At 40.0% G+C, this 22,761-nt stretch overlaps 1 protein-coding gene across 1 annotated transcript in view; it reads right to left on the minus strand.

The window, feature by feature from the left end:
• Positions 1-22,761, minus strand: part of RIN2 (Ras and Rab interactor 2) — a 112,311-nt gene that overhangs the window by 66,242 nt on the left and 23,308 nt on the right. Inside the window, exon 3 of the mRNA XM_018559546.1 lies at positions 13,378-13,478. Within this exon, the coding sequence (XP_018415048.1) occupies positions 13,378-13,478 (101 nt within the window). The remainder of the gene's footprint in view (positions 1-13,377; positions 13,479-22,761) is intronic.

The following is a 22,761-nucleotide window of genomic DNA, read 5'->3' on the forward strand; positions in this document are numbered from 1 at the left end:
ACCCTGCCTTCCACGGACCCCTGACCGCCGCACTCTGCCTTCCACGCACCCCTGACCATATTATTTTGTATTGCTGAGATCTCTAGTGCTCTATAGCCGCTGGTATTCTGCATTACTGTTTAATATATTGTTGAGATTTGTAGTCCTCTATAGCTGGTGGTATTATTTTGCATTGCTGTATAATGTATAGCTGAGATTTGTAGTCCCTATACAGTTGACAGGAGTCAGTACCAGAACTACCAGGGTCGCAGTAATTAGGGATGCACCGATACTAGTATCGATATCTGTGCCGATTCCGAGTATTTGGGAGAGTACTCGCACTCGCCCCAAATGCTCCGATGCCTAGCACGAGTACTTCCGGTATAGGAAAGCAGGGCAGCCCGCCATTACATATAATACCGCATTACTCTCATATTTGTAATCCAGTGGCATGATTTAGTGGTGAAAATTATTAGTGCCCCCCCAGTTTTGACTGTGGTATCTTATGTGCCCCCCCTATATATTGTTCCTAGAGTCGCCACTGACAGGGTGATTCTAATTTTTGACTAGAATTCCCCTACAACAATATTTAACAGAATTATATCTTACAGGAGCAAAGCAAAAAACTATTATCTTCAAAGGGCAGGTCTAGGGCACATATCACATAAAAAGAGAGTTTTTTTAAAATCATGTCAACCATTATATTTAATTAACTTTTTTATTATTATTATTATTATTAATTTCCCAAAAAAGCAAAAGACAAAGATGGTAATTCTGTAAACTGCGCCTTCAAGAACATGCCAGCAAGTGCAGCTTATATTTATATCCTGGCAGGGTACCTTCAAAGTGGACCCATTCTCAAAAAGTGAATATTTGCTATCTAATGGTAATAACTAGAAAGAGAAGTTGCAATGCACTTTTTAACAAATAACATTGCCTAGGCACTCCGCTTACTGTAGCCTCAGGTGCTGTGTTAGAATAACTAAGGCAAGTCATCCACCCTATGTCCTCTAATGACTGCTATTCTCACACTATCTGGAGTATCCTGAAGGAACTGCAATGATATAATCTCCCTACCACTAGTTCAATCTTTCTGTGGATTTATTTGTGCTTTTTCCATCTTTATTGCTGCTTCTTGATCTTTCACCCCACAAGCCTTCAGGGGGTAACTTATTTTCCACTCTTCGAAGATGGCTGCCACCACACAAAGATATTCACATAAAGGCAGCATGGATGAGACATGGAAATCTGTCCTGGGGAAAAGATCAGCTGTAAGGAGCCTACAGGTAACACTGGTGACTAGTTATTTGTCTTCTGCTTGACTTTTGGGTTGTAGTTTGCACAGAATAGACCCTTCAAATTATACCACATCAGTCGGCTTCCTCAAAATAATAAAGAATTTTAATTTCCGAAGACACTCATGTTATATTGCTTTAAGGAGATGCTGCCACTTTGCTGCAGTGAACATTTCCCCCTTTGTAAGTGATTTATGTTTTTTTTATATTATATCTATTTTATTTTATATTATAATATTAAATAAATTGCTGAATGCAAATAGCAGAGCCTTCTACGTACAAGATAACTGTGAACTGTGCACATGTAAAATGACTTGTCCTGCTTGCCCCTTACTGCCCTATGAACAATTAGTATTGTAAGTGTGTTTATTAAATGTCCTGCATCCCACAGTCAAGCACATCCTGTGTAACTTCTCATTGCTGCCGACAATTGAAAATATGCAGCCCTGGCGGCAGAACTTCTGGGGAAAAAATGAGAACATCAGAGACAATCTGGTAAACACATTAGAAGTGGAAGTTCTGCTTTCATTTTATAGCCAGCTGGATGGACCCAATTCAAATGAAACCAGTCTCTATGCATGGTAATAACTAATACAAACCTATCCCAATTATTTTTCTCCAAATACATTTAATATATATTTTAAACATTTCAATCACACGGGAATGTAATTATTATTTAGAAGTTCTCCACCAAGGGCTTTTAATCTAGTATTGGGTGTGGGGGAAAAAACGGTTAGAAGTAGGATAGGTCTAGTTAGCCTATAGCCCCTCAAAAAATCTTCTGCGCATGACAGCAGCCTAATCCAAGTCATTGCATTCCACTTTACATATTCCACTTGGTACAACGAGAGCAAACCCCCTTTGGGTGAAGCACCTCTGACTCACTCCTTCCTGGTAGCACTGAAAACTTGTTCTGATTTATATCGACTATATCAAAAACTTTTCAAAAACTTGTGTCTGGAGTTTGGCTTTAAGAATGTAGAATACTTCTGTGCAGCTGATGAACGTGAAAACATATCAAAGCTTAACACAAAGCCACCAAAAAATCTACAAAATGTTTTGGAGGTGATTTTTAGCTACGTGCACTGTACATAACCTGGTAATACTTCTACATTTGGAAGTATATTTATAAGTCCTAGGGGACTTTCACTGACTAGAATAGTAAGAAGTAAAACTGTTCTATAAAACTTTTAGGCAGGAACTTAATCTGTCTGATAATGAAGACTTATAGGAAGGATCCTGTGGTAGAATCAATGAAGAGCTGAGCAGATATTGAAAGTAAATCCATGCCAATTAGTTATTATTTAAATTAGCAGAAAGCGTTTTGGTTGCTAGTCCCTGTGTTAACTTGACAAAGAGCATAACTCAGATGTACACATTTATCACCATGTGTTGCAATAAGGTGCTCAAACGAGTCTTTATTATCAGACAGATTAAGTTTCTTTGCATGTAGATATCAAATGAAACCAGTCTCTATGCATGGTAATAACTAATACAAACCTATCCCAATTATTTTTCTCCAAATACATTTAATATATATTTTAAACATTTCAATCACACGGGAATGTAATTATTATTTAGAAGTTCTCCACCAAGGGCTTTTAATCTAGTATTGGGTGTGGGGGAAAAAACGGTTAGAAGTAGGATAGGTCTAGTTAGTCTAATACACCCCAAAAAATCCTCTGCACATGACAGCAGCCTAATCCAAGTCACTGCATTCTACTTTACATATTCCACTTGGCACAATGAGAGCAAATCCACTTTGGATGAAGCACCTCTGACTCACTCTTTCCTGATAGCGCTGAAAACTTGTTCTGATTTTTACCGACTATATCAAAAAGTTGTGTCTGGAGTTTGGCTTTAAGAATGTAGAATACTTCTGTGCAGCTGATGAAAGTGAAAACATATCAAAGCCACCAAAAAATCTACAAAATGTTTTGGAGGTGATTTTTAGCTACGTGCACTGTACATAACCTGGTAATACTTCTACATTTGGAAGTATATTTATAAGTCCTAGGGGACTTTCACTGACTAGAATAGTAAGAAGTAAAACTGTTCTATAAAACTTTTAGGCAGGAACTTAATCTGTCTGATAATGAAGACTTATAGGAAGGATCCTGTGGTAGAATCACTGAAGAGCTGAGCAGATATTGAAAGTAAATCCATGCCAATGATTTATTATTTAAATTATAGATGCGTTTTGGTTGCTAGTTCTGGTCTTAACTTGGCTAAAGGTGGTCATACACCATACGATTATCGGACAAAACTTCGTCAGATGATCGAACCGCCGTACGATTGTTGTACGGCAGCCCCATCAAGCCCCGATTATCGCAAGGTTCAATTAGCCGAAATGAAAGAAAAGCACCTGGACGAATTGCGGTAATCGACCGCACGTACTTTCGTTTGCGCATGAGCAGTGTAGATCGTACGATTTTTGACCTTGCGAAAATCGTACGATCGACCAAAGTTTTCAAACATGCTTGAGAGTCAAAAGTCGTACGATTGTACAGTATTTGTGGCTGTACACTGTACATATACCATATACCTTGTGATTATCGGACGAAAACACGATCGCATATGATTATCGTACGATAATCGTAAGGTTTATGGGCACCTTTAGAGCACAACTCAGATGTACACATTGAGCACCATGTGTTGCAATAAGGTGCTTAAACGAGTCTTGATTATCAGACAAATTAAGTTTCTTTGCATTTGGATATCAAATGGACTGCCTAATGTGTGATGGTATATGAGAACTGCATTGTTTTTTTGACTGTGTACAGTAACCTATTGTTTACCATCCCGTATCCCTTAAAGTGACATTGAAGGCTATTTTCCCCCCCCACCCAATGTTAGTGTCACGACTTACCGTATATACTCGAGTATAAGCCGAGATTTTCAGAATGCCTCTTTATTCGATCATCTTCTACCTTACTGTCCTTTTCTGCTATCCTTCCAGTGCTGGTGCGGGTCTCTGATCCTGCGCTGACTCCTCTGTCCTCCTCTTAGCTCATGTCCCACGGTGTCTGTGCCGGTGCACGCTGCTCCATAGACTTACCTTGCGTCTCTCCTCACGCTTCAAGTGTTTTGCAAAGCCTATGCCTGTTCTTGAACACAAAAGTAAATGATCTAAGGCACATAAAAGTCATAGTGCATTGACCTTGCTTTGCTTTACTTCGCATTGATTTTAATCATTTGCCAAGCACTGGCGACTGCGCAAAGTCAACTGCAGAGCACCATAAACTTGCTCTAAACCCTCATAAGGCGTTCAGCAAGCTTTTACTTAGCTCTCAATCCTTATAGGTTTTTTTTTCCCCAAAAAAATACCTTGTTTCACAAGGTGTCCTGAGAGCTTCAGACAGCTCTTTAAAAACACCTTCTAAACACATCTAAAACACATAAAAATGAGGTGTTTCCGAGTATTACTGCTGCCACGCTTCTGTTCCGGTTTGCTTAGAGAACTTGTGCTGCTAAATCTCTTGCAAGCTTCTGGTTGCAAACCCAGAAGAGCTCCAAAATCAGCTTCAGTAATTTACTATCAGCAAAATTAGGAGCAATAGAATTGTTTAGGGCTCATTCACACCCATTCCCTTGAGCTACATTAATCTGAAGTGATCAATGCAGGCTCAACACAAGGACACAGCAAATACTATTGTTGTCTATCTCCCCAGATCAAATCAAAGCGCTGGAGTGCGCAGAGGAAAAATTTAGGAATGCTGCATTTTTTTGAAGCACGGCATAAAAAAGTGGCATGGCAATGCACTGCTTTGCATAGATATAAATAGAATTTTAAGAGGAAAAAAAAATCCTGTCCGCTGTCACTTTCAGTGCCGGTCCGCTGTGCTCTGAATGAAAAACACCCACAGTGCTCCTAAAACAAAAAGTGGTGCCAGTTGCCCAACCGACAGCTCTGCTGTAGGTTTGACAGCCTTCTTCGCCCTACATTGCGTATCAGAAGAGCATAGAAAGTGGCTATCACACTGACAGTTGAACCTCGCTGATTACATTGAGGAAGACACTCCCCCAGTGTTGAATGACAGTCTAGTCATGCACAGTGGAGAAGATGGCTGGGACTATAAAGAGCAATCAAGAGCATTACCAGATCACATTATTATTATTCTTTATGGATAATGTACTTCTTTCTATACAAATAATGTGGTAGTGCCCACCTATTGATTCTTCTGAAGAGAATTGTACTGATGGGTCCAATTAAAAAAAACCAAAACTTCAAGATTTATATTTACCTGCAAGGAACTAGGCTTATGTATTGGAAGGGGATTGTACCGAACTTTCCCTGGAATGTCCCAGTGCAGGCATTTGTTTGCTTAGATTATTATTTGTATATTAAAGATTGTGCATACTAATTTACATAGTATGTTTGCATAGTTGGGTCATGTGACTACCGGGTAAACAGAAACAGTTATGATTAGTCATTGAGACATTTTCCATGAACTCCCAATCTCCAGGCTCAAACTGGCCTAAAATATGGCCGATATAAAGCATTCATTAATTAATTAATGCCGGTGTATAGCTCAACTGCCTTTCCAGTTCACATGGCCTATGGCAAATATGAGTTCTGTTGCTGTATTATACAGACTTACTAGAATTACTAGACCCATCCAAGTGTCATATGATTGAGTAAGGTCATACTAAGCAGAATTTATGGAAGATTTATACGGCAAAACACACTCTGCTTAAATAATCCCAATACAATTAAACATTGTGTAACCCAAACTATACCTCAGATCTTGATCTAGGAATTAAAATGTATCTCTAGCCTAATTTTTTGTCAGTTTTAAATACAGTTAAGAAGTTGTTTGATTGCCGTTTGCAGCGACTCAACCTCCCCATTGACCCTAAGTGACCACTTTCACTGGAACAAAAACCTTTTATGGTTGTCACCGCAACAGAGGGTTACGGGAAACCAGCCAATAGGGACACCTGTTTTGGTGATTGTTTCGGGATTGCATGTCACTTTAGAGAGATTTCCAGTGTGTTTGTCACAGGAAGTGAATGGAAATCTCCCCAATAGGTCACAGACAGTAAAAAGAAAAATGTTGGTGAGGGTTTAATAATGTCCTATTATATCCCCCCCAAAAAAAATTGGCAAAAAGATACAAATAGTGTTTAGGCACAGGGCAGAGCAATTGTTTCTTTGAAGAGACCCCTTTTCCAGATCATTTACAATAAAAATATTTTCAGAAGGATTATATGGGCATTTTAGGCATGTTATTTACTTGTAAAAACCTCCCTTGTCTAGACAAGTCTTTCTCAACCAAGGTTGAGAAGGTTGGCTTCCTCAGGGGTACCTTGAAATTTTCATACAGCGTCATGCCTTTCCTTGGTGTGCCGCCTTCCCCTCTAAAAATCTATACCAGACCCCTATTTTGGATAAGGGACTGGTACAGATTCTAAACAGAGCACGCCTGGTTTCTTTACATTGTATTATTTACCTTTTTTAACATTTTAGACTGGGTGTATTGAGATTTTGCATACTTTTAAAGGCTGTAGTGACTGAAAAAAGGTTGGGAAACACTGGTGTAGATATCCAAAAACCCTGAAACAGCTAGTGGGTGCTGCCATCTTGGATGTGATGTCAGCAGCCCCAGAAGACTGAGAGCTTTTACTCAAGTTAGTATTTCCCTTGACACCTGCCAGAAGAGAAGACAGTTATTATGTGCAAGGAGGGAAGGCTATGCTTAGGAACTGATCCTTCCTGAAATAGTCAAATTGCTGGCAAGCTCAGAGTCAATAAAAATAGTTTATAGAAAGGGAAAACACTGCAACTAAGCAGTTAAAATACTTGATTTTTCTGTGCTTTTCTCTGCACCTTTTTAGTTTAATGTGGTCTCTTTAATGATTGTCCTATTAACAGAATTTGCAGGTTACTGTCTCTGAAGGAGGCATGGTGGACTGTGGCCAGTAACCCCATTATATCATATCTATGGTTATCTTTAACAATCTACTCAAAGTGTTTTTATATATTAAACCAAAGTCCTTTAATATCATTTAAAAAAGACACAAGTGCATTTGCTGTAGCTTAGCACATTTCTGGCTGTCCACCAAGATACCAGAGGTGTATGTGACTTTGGTCTGAGGAGGAAAAGGAACTCCTTACTTACAGTTATGTTAACAAGAAGCTTTATTTTGACTACATTTTACCACAGTGGTCAGTAAAACATGTAGATTTACAGTAAACTATAGAAAACAGCCATCTATTAATTCCCAGAAAAAAGAGATAACACTCTACATATGGAATTCAGTTAATGTCAATATACCAAATTCAAGATGCTTTGTACAGAATTGGTATTGCTGTGTCAGCAGTCACAAAACCCTAGTTTACAAACTTATGCACTCAAGTTTCTGTTGGCCTGGAAACTTCAGCTTGTCTGACAAAAAAATGAAACATTCCATTCAGGCTGAGCTTACCCATATTTTGTTGGTAAGGCATACATTATGTGGGAAAGAAGTCATCGACTCACAAATTTCCCATAGCTTCTCATATAGGCCCTTAATATGCAGCACATTTCATTATACTGCTAGTGAACTATGAATTCTTTAAAGTGAACCTGTGCCCAGCTCACACATATTAACGTTTACACATATGCTGAGCAAGCAGTAAAAGCAATTTTAAACAGTTTATTTCTGTAGCTATAGGCATTGTGGAGAAATTAATTTTCAAAGTTCAGAACACAGACACTTAGATTTAGATTTTTTTCTAAGAGTGTTGTTAGCAGCCTGCCAGCTGCAGATGTTTCTAAACTGTTAGAAATGGATTGGAACTGACTCTTTGTTGTGATCTCTGAGGATCTAGGAGAATGAATACATTCACATTAAGGCCTCATTTACACGTTACATGGGGCGTACACATCCTCTCTGCGTCCAAGAGCGGGCACCTGTGCGTGCGACAGTGTACAGCTGCATCCTCCCATAGGGAAGAACAGGCTACTGCATGCAATCACAAGCAGCACCTGTCCCTCTCAGGATCGGCCGTTTATAGGCATGCCCCCCGCACGGATGTGTACGCCCCATGTCAGTGAGGCCTAAAAGCACATAGAGAGGTAAGTGATGGTATTATGTATTCTTACTACTTGTTAAGAATATGTAAATAGTTTAATGTCCATAGTCTGGGCACAGATGCACTAACATCTCCTGGGGCCTTCTAATAAACAATATGTACATATTAACCACAGTTTGGTGGCGCACTTAAAAAGGAGAACTACGAGGTGAGTGATTTTCACTCAACCTCGTAGTTCGAGCCGACGTGTGACAATTAAACTGTCACACGTCGGCTCAATAGATCGGGAAGTGAGCGAACACATGCCGGCGCTCGCTCACTTCTCGATCATCTCCTGCAGAGAGCCGGGCTGGCTCTGCCTCTAGATAGGCAGAGCCAGCTGTCAATCACGCAACTGGGTGGATCTTGACAGTATTGTCGGGATCCGTCCTGGCTGCGGCGGTCTCAGTATACTGCGGGCTGTAGCTCGCGGTATACTGAGCATTGGGTCACAGGAGGACGCTAGTATATGTCCTCCCGTGACCCTTAGGAGAACTATGGGGAAAAACACTGACCCCATAGTTCTCCTTTAAGTCATTTAAATAAAGATAAGGGCTCTCAAAGGTTGATTCTAAAGAAATAGGGATCTAACGTGAGCAGGGGGACTCTCAATGTATATTTTCGGAGGTGTCAAATTTGCCTGTGTGTGTGAACTAGAACATGGAGTTCCTTTTTAATAAAACTTATCCTAAACCTCTGTGAGAATAATGGTCCTCTAGAGTGTAGACTGTTAATGTACACTTCTGGGCTAGCTACTATATCAATAATGTCCATGTACCATGCTAATATTGTCCATGGGTCATGTGTGAACACAGGCATAAAAAAGCTTTTTAAACTATTATTTGATGAGTATAACATGTGGGCATTTCAATAGCAGTTGCATTGTACACCAGTTTCTCTTAAGCTTCAGCCAAATCGTTTTTGTTTCAGATAGCTGTGAAATGGTAAGACGCTTTGTCCAGTATGTCAGGATGTCTGTGTCTCTGCTGGAGAGATAAGAGAGGCAGAAGGGGAAATCCAAAAGTTGACAGTAGTGACGAAGAGAGGAGGTGAGGAGAAATGTCCTTGGTAGATTTCCTCTCATTTTCTGTCATGTCTCCAGAACAGGAAGTGAAAGGGAATGTACCCAGTGGGGACATAGACAACAATTATAATCTGGCAGAGGATCTAAACTGACCATACTCAGTTATGTCTATTTAGTTCAACCTGTGGGCTGAATGAAAAAAAATATAACAGATTCCTTCAGATGGTAAACAACATGAATGGAAGAATATAATGTTGGGCTACTGTATTTTGACAGTGGTGAGTGTGCCGCTGCCAGAACACCTGAATACTGAAAGCAGCGATTAGCTGTCATCACTGTTCGCCTGAAAATCTTCCATTAGGTTCTATTTGATGAAGGATCTGTCTTTTCTGATCAAAGGAAGCCGTACAGAAGGGTGCCACTCACTGAACAAATTTCATCCAGTTCATCATGAACCTGTAACAATTCGTACAGTGGATGGCCAATTTAAAGTGACACTAAACTCAGGATTTAAAACTTACAAAAACAATCAAGTACATTAACTATTAACAAAAATGTATGTTATTTGTGTATCACTCAAATGTAGATCCTTAAATCATCAATGAATTGGTGCTGACACTGTCCTTCCTTCTTGAGGGTGGCCACTTTTGTTCTCCGTGGTCCCAGTGTGTGTTGTAAAGAAGTCACTGCTGAAAGCAAGCTGTGCTGACACTGTCCTTCCTTTTGGAGGGTGGCTCTTTTGTTCCCCATGGTCCCTGTGTGTTGTAAAGTAGTCACAGCTCCAAGCTCACTCCCAGGATTGAGCACACTTTCATGTTTAGGTTAATGATTTATATCAAGATTGTAGTCCATCCCGGGAGCGAGCTTGGAACGGTGGCTACTTTACAATGCACACAGGGACCATGGGGTCCTTCCAAAAGGAAGGACAGTGTCAGCACCAATTCAGAGATGATTTGAGGATCTATAGCCGAGTGATACACAAATAACATACATTTTTGTTCATAGGTAAGGTACTTGAATGTATTTGTAAGTAGGGCTGCAGCTAACGATTATTTTCATAATCGATTAGTTAGCCGATTATTAAGTTCGATTAATCGGATAAAAAAAAAAAGGCTCCAGTGATGGACTACTAGTTTCTATTGAGATTGTAGTCCATCACGGGAGCAAGCTTGGCGCGGTGGAAGTAAAAAAAGAGTGTAGTGTGCAATATAGTACATTATACAGCGGCGCAGTACAGAATACCAGCAGCTATAGAGGAATGTAGCAATAGTACATTATGCTATAATGTACTATTGCTAGGATTTGTAGTCCTCTATAATGTATAATGTATAATGATTATACTGCGCAATGCAGATTACCACTGACCAGTTATAGAGGAACACCAAATCCCAGCAATAATACATTATACAGGGTGTTTAATATATTATTGCTGGGATTTGTTGTTCCTCTATAGCAGCTGGTGTTCTACGGTGTGCCGCTAAAACAGGTCCTTACCTGTTTCTGAACCCTTGTAAGTCGTGGCGGCGGCGGCGTGCTCTGCGGGCTTGTGTCCGTCTTGTGCAGTGGCCGGGTACGCGCCGTGTTACCATCGTCGATTTTAATCGACTTAATCAAATAACTGTTGCAGCTCTATTTGTAAGATTTAACTCCGGACTTTAGTGTCACTTTAAGCCTTCCACACTCTAAAAACAACCTATAAGCTCGAGTTCTACTTTAGGCTTTCGCATTTCTATCTATTATGTGAACATATACAGAATGTACAAGCATTATCACACATAGTTAGAGACAATGGACACTGTATACTGTATGATGTTAAGCTTTCTGGCTGACTTGACAAGTGTCATTTTATTCTTTACACAAGTTATTCAAGCATGCAGGGAATCTGTGTATCCTACCTGCACTCTGGTCAATAACCTAGCTGCCATCAGATGCACATGGATATGGAAATGTGGGTGTACACTGCAGTCAGTCATTCTCTAAAGGTATGTATTTCATACTTTACTATAGTTGGTGATAATATTGAGATTATTCACAAGAGACAGAATTACTTTAGTAAACAATCAAAACACCATAAATTCATTTTCCAAATATCAAGCTCTAGTACAGGGGGTTTTAACCAGGGACAGGAGAACCAAATGATTGGGGAATGGAACTGGATCTCTAAATAATTTAAAATAAAATGTCGTTGGATAAGAATCTAACCAATAATCTAACCATTAGATTGTTAATTATCACCAATTCAACTAAGGTATTCAGGTCGCTAACAAACCAGCCACCGGATCACTCAACAATGAATCAAACCAAGTTGATTTGTCAGATGACATGTGAGTGACATTGTCAGTAACTGGATCTACATTCCATGTTTTAATGCAAAAAAAAAAAAAGATCTCAGTAGATCTACTGTAGCTTGTTTGTGGATTTGTGGTTTTTATCAAATAAAATCCTTATGATTTTTAAATTCTGTTTCTAGATATCCACATTTAAAGAACTCTGTGCAGAAATTTGGTTAACCCTCGCAAGTGGGAATACCCCCGCACTGCAAAGGTTAACTGCTCATTTTTAAGCCTTCCCCACTCACGCGATCCTCCGAGCCTGCAGTGCTCCCTCCAGCCTGTCTTCTCCTCTGCTGCAGCGATGGCATGTCCTTCAGCGCCCTCACGTCCAATAAAATGTATTGGGCGTGATGACTCGTGGATTGCCAGACCACTGCAGTGCAGGGAGAGAGACGCTCAAGCGCCTGGTTTAAGTGCCAGCCAGATTAGAAACTCAGGTGAGTATAACTTTTTTTCTTTGACCCTTGATGAAAACAAGCAGTAGCCCCACTGCAAGGTTTAATAGAATTCCTTCCCAGAGTTCTTCTTAATCAAATCAAACTATTGGAGTCTTCAGAAATCTTACAGGTAGCTAATATACTGACGATTATGATGATTTACACAGTTTGAAGAGAGGTAATATTGGGACAAACATTGTAAATGTAAAAAGGTTATAAACTGGACTGGTAGCCATTCAGGTTTTCCATTCTTCCAGTACATATTAATCAAAAACATTCCAAAATAAACCTATTCATATTTTTTCACGGAAGGTTCTGTGAAGCCGGCTAGATAACACACAGACTTGGCAGCTTAGGAGGACAGGTTTGGGAAATCACACTGCCACAGAACTCCGTATAGCTCAGTCGTGTGGTATCCTTGTGTCTGTCTAGTGAAAGCAATGGCTCAGCCAATGGAATACTTGGCAGTTATGGAGATATTCTCTTAAGAAATGAATCAAAAGAAAAGATATATTTTACCATTGAGAGATCGTTCTCCTGTCTCTGAAACCACATTTTTAGAAAAATTGATCAATCTGGATCATTTTGGGCTTTTTTGAGTGTTACCTCGGGTTCCACTTAACCATAATAGCAATATATTGCATTCTGAATTTTTAAAGTCCCAAAGGCCTGCAAAAAATTGAGTACATCTATATGGACTGTCAGTTTTGTCAGCTATGAAATGCCATAATCTGAGTAAAAGCTCTAATCCATAAAAATTCAGACCCTAATAAACCACCTTCAAAAACGCAACAGACAGTGTAATTACTGAGATCACCCAATCTTATTGCTCTCATAGAACTACATATAACTACAGGAAACTTATTCATGAATATGTTTGGTGAACAAAACCCTTGACATTATTTGTTTATGATCCATTGGTCCCATAAACAGTAAAAAGGTAGAATTCTCAGCAACAGCCTGGCAACTGGAGACCAACAAAAGTGGATACATTTAATAAACTGCACTGATTTTATTTTATAACGTTACTATTTAAACATACTCTTATAAACAAAACAAAAAAAGTCAGCATGTTTAAATGCCAAAGGTAGCAGTAAACAGTTACTCATTCCTGTGTAAATAGAGCTATCGGCACAGAAAGCTTCTAACGAATAAATCCAGCAACTGAAGTTATCTACATATGTGAAAAAAAAACAAAGATGTAAAAAGCTGCCGCAGGTTTATCTGGTAACTAGTAAGATTTTGTAATCACCTCAAGCACTTGTCGGGCTCCTCTTCATCTTGGACACAGAATTCCGTCTGTACCATCTCCTGTTTCAGTTCCCCGATCTCTGTGGCAATGGAATCAATGAGCTGGGGAAGGGCAAAACACACTGACGTGAGTTGGTTGAACAGGCGTGTTAGCAGGCAGGTTTAGTTACTTTACTGTGAACAGGCAGCAGTGTGTGCATATCTGTACGCCCTGAACTTCCTGTATCAGACAAGAGGATGAATCAGCGGCACAGAGGATGCAGCAAAGTAAACACTTCATACACATACAATACATATACAAATCCACGCTAGCTCCCACCTCCTCCTTTACAGCAACTTTCAAACCTTTACCAGTTATGAAATCACCATCATCATATCTATCATGGCAAAGCATCACAAGTACTAAAAATTTCATTTAAAAAGGTAAAAATCATTTACAATGAATTTCTCAAAGGGTTTTGGTAATGTTTTGCAGTTATTAGCAATGTTCTATTAAAGTGTATCTAAACTCAAAGCAAACATTTAATACAGGGGTCTCAAACTCAATTCACTCGGGGGCCACTCGACACATTTCTTTCTCCCAATTCACTCGGGGGCCGCTTGCCAAATTTCATACTTTAAAATAAAATGTAACTATATCCGGTGTGGTACTACAAACACTAATATATGCACAATAAGACCCCATTCATATCTGTAGGTTTAGGTGCGATTAGGGATTCCTGCATCAGGAACTTGCGTGTTCCTAAAGCAGGAATCACTAATCTGGCGGTTACAAGTGACAGCTGTCACCCATTAAAGTTAAAGATCAGGTGACAGCAGCTGCATGTAAACGCCTGTACACCGCATGTAAATCATATGTAATATGATTACTTGCGGTTAGAAAACACTCTCCCTGGAAGTACAATCAATGTGCGTCCAGGGAGCGTGATTGATTCCCAACCGAATGTAATCATATCACATAATATACTACTACTTGCGATGTGCAGGCGTTTACATGCAGCTGCTGTCACCTGATCATTAACTTGAAAAGGGGACAGCTGCCGCTTTTAAATGCTAGATTAGGCATTCCTGCTGCAGGAAAACGCAAGTTCCTGATGCAGGTATCCCTAATCGCACGTAAAGATACAGGTGTAAATGGAGCCTAATACACTTCTACTTCCCCCCATACACATAAGAAATACTACCCCTGCACATATAAAATAATACACCCCTCCCCTCCACACACACATATATGTCTATAGAACAATACAATCCCAGTCCGTCCCCAAACACACACACAATATATATATATATATACACACACACACATATATATATATAAAATAATACAATCCCATTCCCCCAGCCCCCCCCACCACACAAACACATGTGAAATAAAATACAGAGCCCTCTCTCCTGCTTACCTTTTTGAGGGGAGGAGGCTGTGAGGAGCATGATCCCTGATGCTTGATTGGTAAGGTCTGCTGCAGACCCTTACTAATCAATCCGAGTGGCGGCACAGAAGCAGCTCTGCGGTCTGCATGCGACAGAGATGCAGACCGTGTAGCAGCTCCCGCAAGTAAGGTATGCGGTCCGTGACCACGTACCTGACTTGTGAGCTGGCTGCAGGCCACATAGTATCGGCTCGGGGGCCGCAATTGGCCCACGGGCTGGTACTTTGAGACCACTGATTTAAATATATTAAGGCCTTCCAATCATTAAAATAGCACTCTGGTTAAAAATGTTATTAACCCTTGCAGTGGGGCTACCCCCGCAATGCAAGGGTTAAGTGCTCGTTTTTTTCTAGGTGCTTAAAAAAAAAAAAAAAAAAGTTATACTCACCACACCATCCAAGCTGGCTCCCTGCTTCTGTGATCACTGAAGCATGTCTCCTCCTCCGATGTACAGATGGACTGCTCCTTAAGGGGTATGCCCCGAGTATAGACCGCAATGACACCAGTCTCCTTAGACTGCTGCAGCAGAGGGGGAGAGACGCTCGAGACAGCGGTCTAAGAAGAAGCTCGGATGGTCTGACCTGGAGTTCTTCTTTAACCCTTATGAGCTGTTTTTGTGGATTTTTTGCACACATATTAAAATGCAAATTTTGAACTGAAGATTACTTAACCCCCACCCCTGTATTTATTTCCTGAAAGCAAAGATCGTAGAAAATAAAATGTTGGCAAGTGGAATTTTTTAATTTTCATTTAATTTGAATTTTTTTAATTGCCATGGTAAACACTGTCACCAGGACACAAATAATGGGAAATCCAAAATGTTACAATTTTCAACAGAATAGGAATAGAGAAAAATAGACATCTTCCAATGGGCACAGGTTTTGGTGACTACTGTCTAAAAGGGGATTTCCTGCTACACCCACAACTAAAAACAGTATAGTTGGGGTTAGTTAAAGATGAATAATTGAGGATTAAACCTTATGGTTAGGGTTTATTTTAATATTGTTATACTAGGTTTTGGCCCTTAGGATAAGCGTTAGGGGTTAATTCTGAAGGTTAAATATTATATTCCAGATGAAGGTTAAAGTGGACCCCCTTTGACTAAAAAACACATCAGTATACAGCTCGGCACACTAATATAAAATTATCTTACATTCATCAGCTAAACAAAAATGGTTTTATTTTACTTACAATTTCTTTTTTTTTTTTTTTACTTCCTGGTCCACTTTGGCACAAATGATGTTATTGTGCCCAAGCATTGCATCCTGGGACGGTTACATCAGCCGGGCATTGCTGGGAAATCTCATCTGCAATCTCAGGAGATCTCAGGGAAAGGCATTTTCCTCCCCCGAGATGATGTGCATGGTCACATGTTCTAGTCACGTGTGCCAGAGTTCCAGGGAGTAAAGGGAAATCTAGTAATCTGCCCTTAGGTAAAATGGCCACTGTGAGAAGACTGGTGAAGAAAAGAGAAATAAGGTATGCAAAAAGAATACAAAGCCGGCAATTATCTAGAAGTATGTGTTTGTAGATTGTCATTTCTAAATGTGCCTTTGTTGTTATTTTAAAGATATGGGTAAATGTCCCTTTTAAGTGTTAGCGTCAGTTAAAATATAAGGAAAAGGATTATTGGCCAAATACTTAACACTGGGCTCCGGTCACACAAAGCTAATGGTAGTCCTAAAGTGATTTGTTATTAATAAATAATTGTGAGACTTTAATTGTGATAATCGTGCCTTCACTGAAAATTGGTGGGAGTGGCTAAATGTATCACTGACACTGCACTTATCATATCTTATGGTGCCTATAGACAAGCAGATGACTGACCATGCAACACTCCGTAATAAATGTGCTTTTCCTCAATAAGATATACCACCACCATGCTACCCTATTTACTTATACCATGGGCAGATTATCATATAGTTTTCCTGTGTAGCTATAATGGACTGTATAAGGCCATCTTAAAGCAGCAACAAAGTCAGTAAAATAAAAAGATCAACGGGAGGTAGGGATTTTTGGCAGAAGAGACATGCAAAGTCGCATGCCGTGAAGATGGCTAAGGTTCCGTGAATGTGCTGCGAACTTGGGGTGATGTGCACATGCTCAGTAGCTACATCATTAGAGGCTACCCAATGGCCAAAGAAGAACTCCAGGAACCTGAAAGTGCTGAGGGTGGAAATCGGAGCGGCAGGGGACAGAGCTATGGACCGAAGATCGATCTGAAAGTACGGGAGGAGGACACATTTGTAAGTTAAGTGTGCTCTAATGTGCAAGTATTCTGCTAATACTTAGGGCAAAAACGGAACATTTCCAAAGTAGTTTACTTTGGCTTTAATCCATGCACTTTGTCTGTACTGTGTACCCTGTCTTTTCTTAGCTGCCTTATATTCCAGTAACCATCACTACGCAACCTACCACTATCTGTGTATGTGAATTAGTCTCTGTTCAAACTTGTGCATCTGCATATTAATGCATTGTTTTTAGCGCACTGAAGTACTGTAACAGATTCTAATGCAGTTTTGTGCATTTTTATGCTTTATGCATTTTGTTTCGTGTAGGCTTTCCGAGTAATCTTGAGTCATAAAAGTTATGAAATGTTTTTTTGGCGGCTTCTGCAGGACTTTTGGTCATCAGCATAAACCTTGCTAGCATTTTCCTTGCAAGCCCTCTGGAGCTTACAGTGGAATTGTATAGTGATGTATTTGCCCTCACCTTCCATATTAGTTCTTTCACATCAAGCATCGCATGACCTACACGCTCCATCTTCTTATGCTGCCTCGCTAGAGTAGATGTTGCTAGGAGGAGGAGGCTGGATGTTATGTGCAAGAAACGCACCAAAATGCCATAAACTGCATGTACATACACTCCTATTGAAGTCTATGGGCCAGAAATGCACTTTATAGCACCTTTTTGAAAATAATGGGAATCCCCTTGTTGTGCACTGCCACGTGGCGGCCAACGCGTGACAAACTGCACAGCTGTAAACGCGAGTTTTCAATATGTGGACATCTTTGGGACACCTAATTTCTTTTTTAAAATTCACTGATATAAATATATTTGCACTTTTTGACACCTTGAGGCAATTTTTAGGGACTAAACACAACATACACCATTTAGTTTTTCTGAATCTGCATTGCTCTGGCCATTAATATAAAATGGTATTGTATTATGTAATTTATTATTGTATTCAGTATTAGACAAAGTGTTTTTTCGACGAGCGGAAAATAACATTAAAATATATTACTGTGAACGAGCCCTGGGATATACTTTTTTCACTACTTCTTACCACCAAGAGAAATTGAGGATATTACAAATTAAATTTACATATTTATATCTTTATTTCCTTTAAAAAATCCCTGACGTCCCTAGTCCTTAAATTATGTAACAGATTAAAGGGAGAATGCTCACTCTAAAAATAGAAAATTGTCTATAATTGTACATGAAATACTCATTTGAATGCAACAATAATTTACAAATGTATTTTTCTTCCTGAGCTTTCAAAAGATTCTGAATAACAATTTTCCAATATGTGATCCTGAATCTCTACCACATTGTTTTGTGCATAATTTGAAATCATCAAATATATGAGTATATTTCACAAGTGTATATGAAATAAAGTAAAGTAAATATTACCATTTCTAAGTGAGAATCTAAAATTTGCTAACATTGTCAAAACTAGCCACAATAAGCACAAATGATGGCAAAATCTGGCTTGCGTTGAATCATCAGCTTGTGATGGCTAACAGTTTATGGTTCAAAAATAACCTTAGGTTGGCCAAATACTGAGTTTCTTCTCATTCAGTTTGCGGACGTCATCACATAAGGCAGGGGTGAACAATTCAATATGCAATTCAGGAGCCAATCTTTGCAATCCATGAGCCAGCATGGGTTTTTTTTTAGGAGCCATCTCAACTGACACCTAGAGAAAACCTTATAAGCTAGGTGCCAGCTGTAAATTCTAAAAAAAAACTGGATTCTGGGATTTGTCCAGGCTTTATCATCGTCATCATATATCCTGCTCATCATATATCCTGTAAAAGTAAGCGCTGCTTACTTTTACTTACAAATATTGCTTTCCCATATCCTGGTCCTCTTGGGCACAAGTGATGTAATGTGCCCAAATGTTGAATCCTGGGAAGGTTACATCAGCAGAGCATTGCTGGGAAATCTCATCTGTAATCTCATGAGACCTCAGGGAAAGGCATTTTCCTCCCCTGAGATGATGTGCATGGTCACATGTGCCAGAGTTCCAGGAAGTAAAGGGAGATATATTAATCTGTCCTTAGTAGAATTGGTTACTGTGAGAAGAATGGGGAGGAAAAGAAAAATAAAGGCATGCAAAGAAAAAAATAGCTGGCAATTATGTGTTTGTAGATTGTCATTGCTAAATATTTCTAAAGGTGCCTTTGTTGTCATTTCAAAGATAAGGGTAAAATTTCTCTTTAACTGTGACAACAATAACAGATGAGTTAATTATTTTGCAGATTTTGTTCTTTACATCCGATTTATCCATAGGTACATCACCTAATAAGGTAACACTGCAACTTTATGTATATATATATATATACTTTCTGTGCAGAGTTCTATCAATTTACGTCGTTCCTCACTATAAATTACTGATCTGCAAAAGCTGTTATACAAGTTTCAGGACCCAAAATGTATTCATCCATCTTAAAAAGAAGGGGTCTTTTGGGGCACTGCTGTGCAATCATGCAGTGCAATTTATAAAACATAAACGTATAAATAAAGTCAGTGCATAACTAAAAAAACAACAAAACATATTTAGTACTTCTCTGCAATAAATGCAGATAGTAATTTTGTCAATTGTTTCTTTCAAGCTGAAATGTAAAATGGAACTAAAGCTCAGTGTAAGTATGCATATGACATACCTGGTCGGCGCAGGAGATCCTGTAAAGTACTCGCCTTGTATACAATTATAAAAATACCAGGTGCTCTCTGAATGGCTGCAGTGCCAAGCAGAGGAAAACATTGTTCAGTACAGCACAATACAGGACCTAGAAAATCACAACCAGCACTGTAGTAGTGCATATCTAAATGCTCACCTGGAGCATACCCAAAGTTTCTTTAAAAAAGCTGCAAGTATCAAGAAATACCTGTTGATCGTGCTAGAAATCCAGTGAACTGGAAAGTTCCTGTGCACTCTGCATCTGCTGCATTGAAATTCCAAGCATTGTTATCAGCCCTGCTCAGTTATTCTCAACGCGTTTCGATCATGTTTTGTGTAATTCAGTATGCCATAATCATGATAGTTTGGAGTGGTTTGTGGAGGTATCTTGTTACTAGGATGTAAGTTCACACATCAATTTTATGGTTTTTAACCTTTTATTTGTAATTAAGAATTTTTGTTATTAAAAGGAGAACTATGAGTCGAGTGAAATTCACTCAGCCTCATAGTTTCAGACGACGCGAGACAATTAAACTGTCACACATCGGATCAATAGATCGGGAAGTGAGCAAACATATACCGTCGCTCGCTCACTTCTCTATCCCTTGCCTGCATAGAGCCGTGACTGTCACTCACGGCTCCCTGCAGGGATCCCCCCCCCTCCGCGGTCCCATCCTCGAGTGTGGACTGGCGGAACAGATGGGGGAGGGAGCGGGTACAGCTGGATCTGCCTCTAGATAGGCAGAGCCAGCTGTCACTCACGCAGCTGGGTGGATCCAGACAGTATTGTTGGGATCAGTCCCGGCTGCGGGGTCTCAGTATACCGCGAGCTGTAGCTTGCGGTATACTGAGCTTTGGGTGACGGGAGGATGCTAGTTTGTGTCCTCCCGTTACCCTTAGGAGAACTATGGGGAAAAACACTGACCCCATAGTTCTCCTTTAAGGATGTTGTAATTTCCTGGATCTGTCACCTGGTGCCCCAATTACCTACATTTTTTCTATTGACTTATTAGGGGTGTGGCACCAATTACGCAGGACTTATTCATGACAATTGGTTTTCCTGCTCAGTTCTTAGTGGACTACTGACCACCCACCCCATCTTATGGAGACAAGGAGTGGGGTGAGTCCAGAAGGGGAGAACTCAGACAAGGCTGACAACACTGCTTGGGATTTTAGTGCAGCAGAGGCAACTTTGTGAGCCCGCATTAGGAAATTAGGAGCTTACTGCATTCCTTGAAGGAGCAAGCAGCTTAGGGTAACAACACTGCTCCTCCATACAGTGAAGTGAGTGTTATCACTTTAGGAAGTCTGTTACTGTCAGGTTTACCATGTGAAAGAAACAATAGATTACAATCGTCAATACAACCATTTCCAAATAAAAAAATGCATAGGAATGATCAAATATCTTAAACACTGCTGCACAAAGAAATGTCTACTTGATGAAGGTATATGTGCAAAACAGTTATCATATCGACAGCCTTATCTTAACCTTGTAGTTATAATTAGTCTCCAGCATGATGTGAGGAGTAGAGATCAGTACTTCCTGTCTCCGAAGTTTGGCATTGTAATCTCAGTCCGCTTCCTAAGGCCATTTCCCTGTGTGTAGAATAAGGGAACTTTACAGTCAGATTTTCAAGAAAGATTGCTTCTGACCCACTAATTGCAATTACTGCAAATCCAAAGAACCTCTGTAAGAGAATGCTATGTACATACGGGGCAGAATTGTAATATGCCATGTTACATAGCACCCTGTCTGGAATCTGAAATCAGTGGCAAACTGTGTAATCTAAAGGTGCCCATACACCTTACAATTATCTGCAGATTTTCTGTGGTCAGATGGAAAAGGTGCAACATATTGCCCAGGTGGAGATTACTCCATCCACACAGTTAAGTGTAGCTGGAGGAATCTGTTGCACCTTTTCCATCTGACCACAGAAAATCTGCAGATAATTGTAAGGTGTATGGCCAGCTTTAGACTGCTGTACAGCCTGAATAACTCAAAGAGAGGACACAGTGAGTTCTCAGATACACATGGGTTTATTTAAAAAGGGACAAATCTGGCCATTTAATTCACCTGTTGGTTGAACGTCTAATTGCTCTGGTTTGGGCTGGACTCACTGTTGACCTGAACCCAAAGCTCATCCCTGGTTAGGACTCAGCGCTCCGACAGAGTATTTGAGCAGCAGAAGAGCATGGGGTAGTAAAAGGAGAATTACGGTGCAAGTGAAATACACTCATCCCCATAATTCAAGCCGACCCGTGACACTGAAGCTGTCACAGGTCGGCTCTATTGATTGGGAGCTCAGCGAACACATACCGCCGATCCCTGAGTTCACAAAAGCCCGCTGTATGCTGTGACCCTGAAGAGAACTATGGCCACAAAAAGGGTAGGCCATAGTTCTCTATTAAGTGTCAGTGGACGAGGTGTTTATTTTGCAAGAGCCTGTCATTTTGTGCTGAATAGGGAAAAATGGCAAAGTCTCTTTAACCCCTTCCTGTCCAGGCCATTTTTCAGCATTCAGCGCTGCAGTACTTTGACTGACGTTTATTCCGTCATGCAGCGCTGTACTGAAATGAATTTTATACCATTTTTTGGGGACAGATAGAGCTTTCTTTTGGTGGTATTTAACCACCACTACGGGTTTTTCTTTTTTTTTTACTATATAATGAAAAAAGTACCGAACATTTTGAAAAAAAACCTGTTCTCCCTACGTTATGGTATAAAACATTTATTATTACCCAATTTTTTAGGTAAAATATAAAAGACTGGGTCACGTCGGGCAAATAGACACCAAACTGGTCAAGCTTTAAAATTGCGCGCACCCGCTAAAATCGCAAAAAACTACCATACCCAAAATTGACCATAGCCGATGCGTTGAAAGCTTTTACCGCTCATCTGTTTAGTATTATCAGTGATTGATTGCCCTAGACTTATTGCTCTGATTCCGACGTTTGCGGCGATATGCAACATGTGCGGCGCAATGGATGTAATCGTCGTTTTCGCACGTAGGCGGACTCGACGCATGTTTGCGTGTGCATGTGGGGA

This window comes from Nanorana parkeri, unplaced genomic scaffold (genome assembly GCF_000935625.1).
Source record: "Nanorana parkeri isolate BGI_ZX_2015 unplaced genomic scaffold, ASM93562v1 scaffold402, whole genome shotgun sequence".
NCBI classification, from domain to species: Eukaryota; Metazoa; Chordata; class Amphibia; order Anura; family Dicroglossidae; genus Nanorana; species Nanorana parkeri.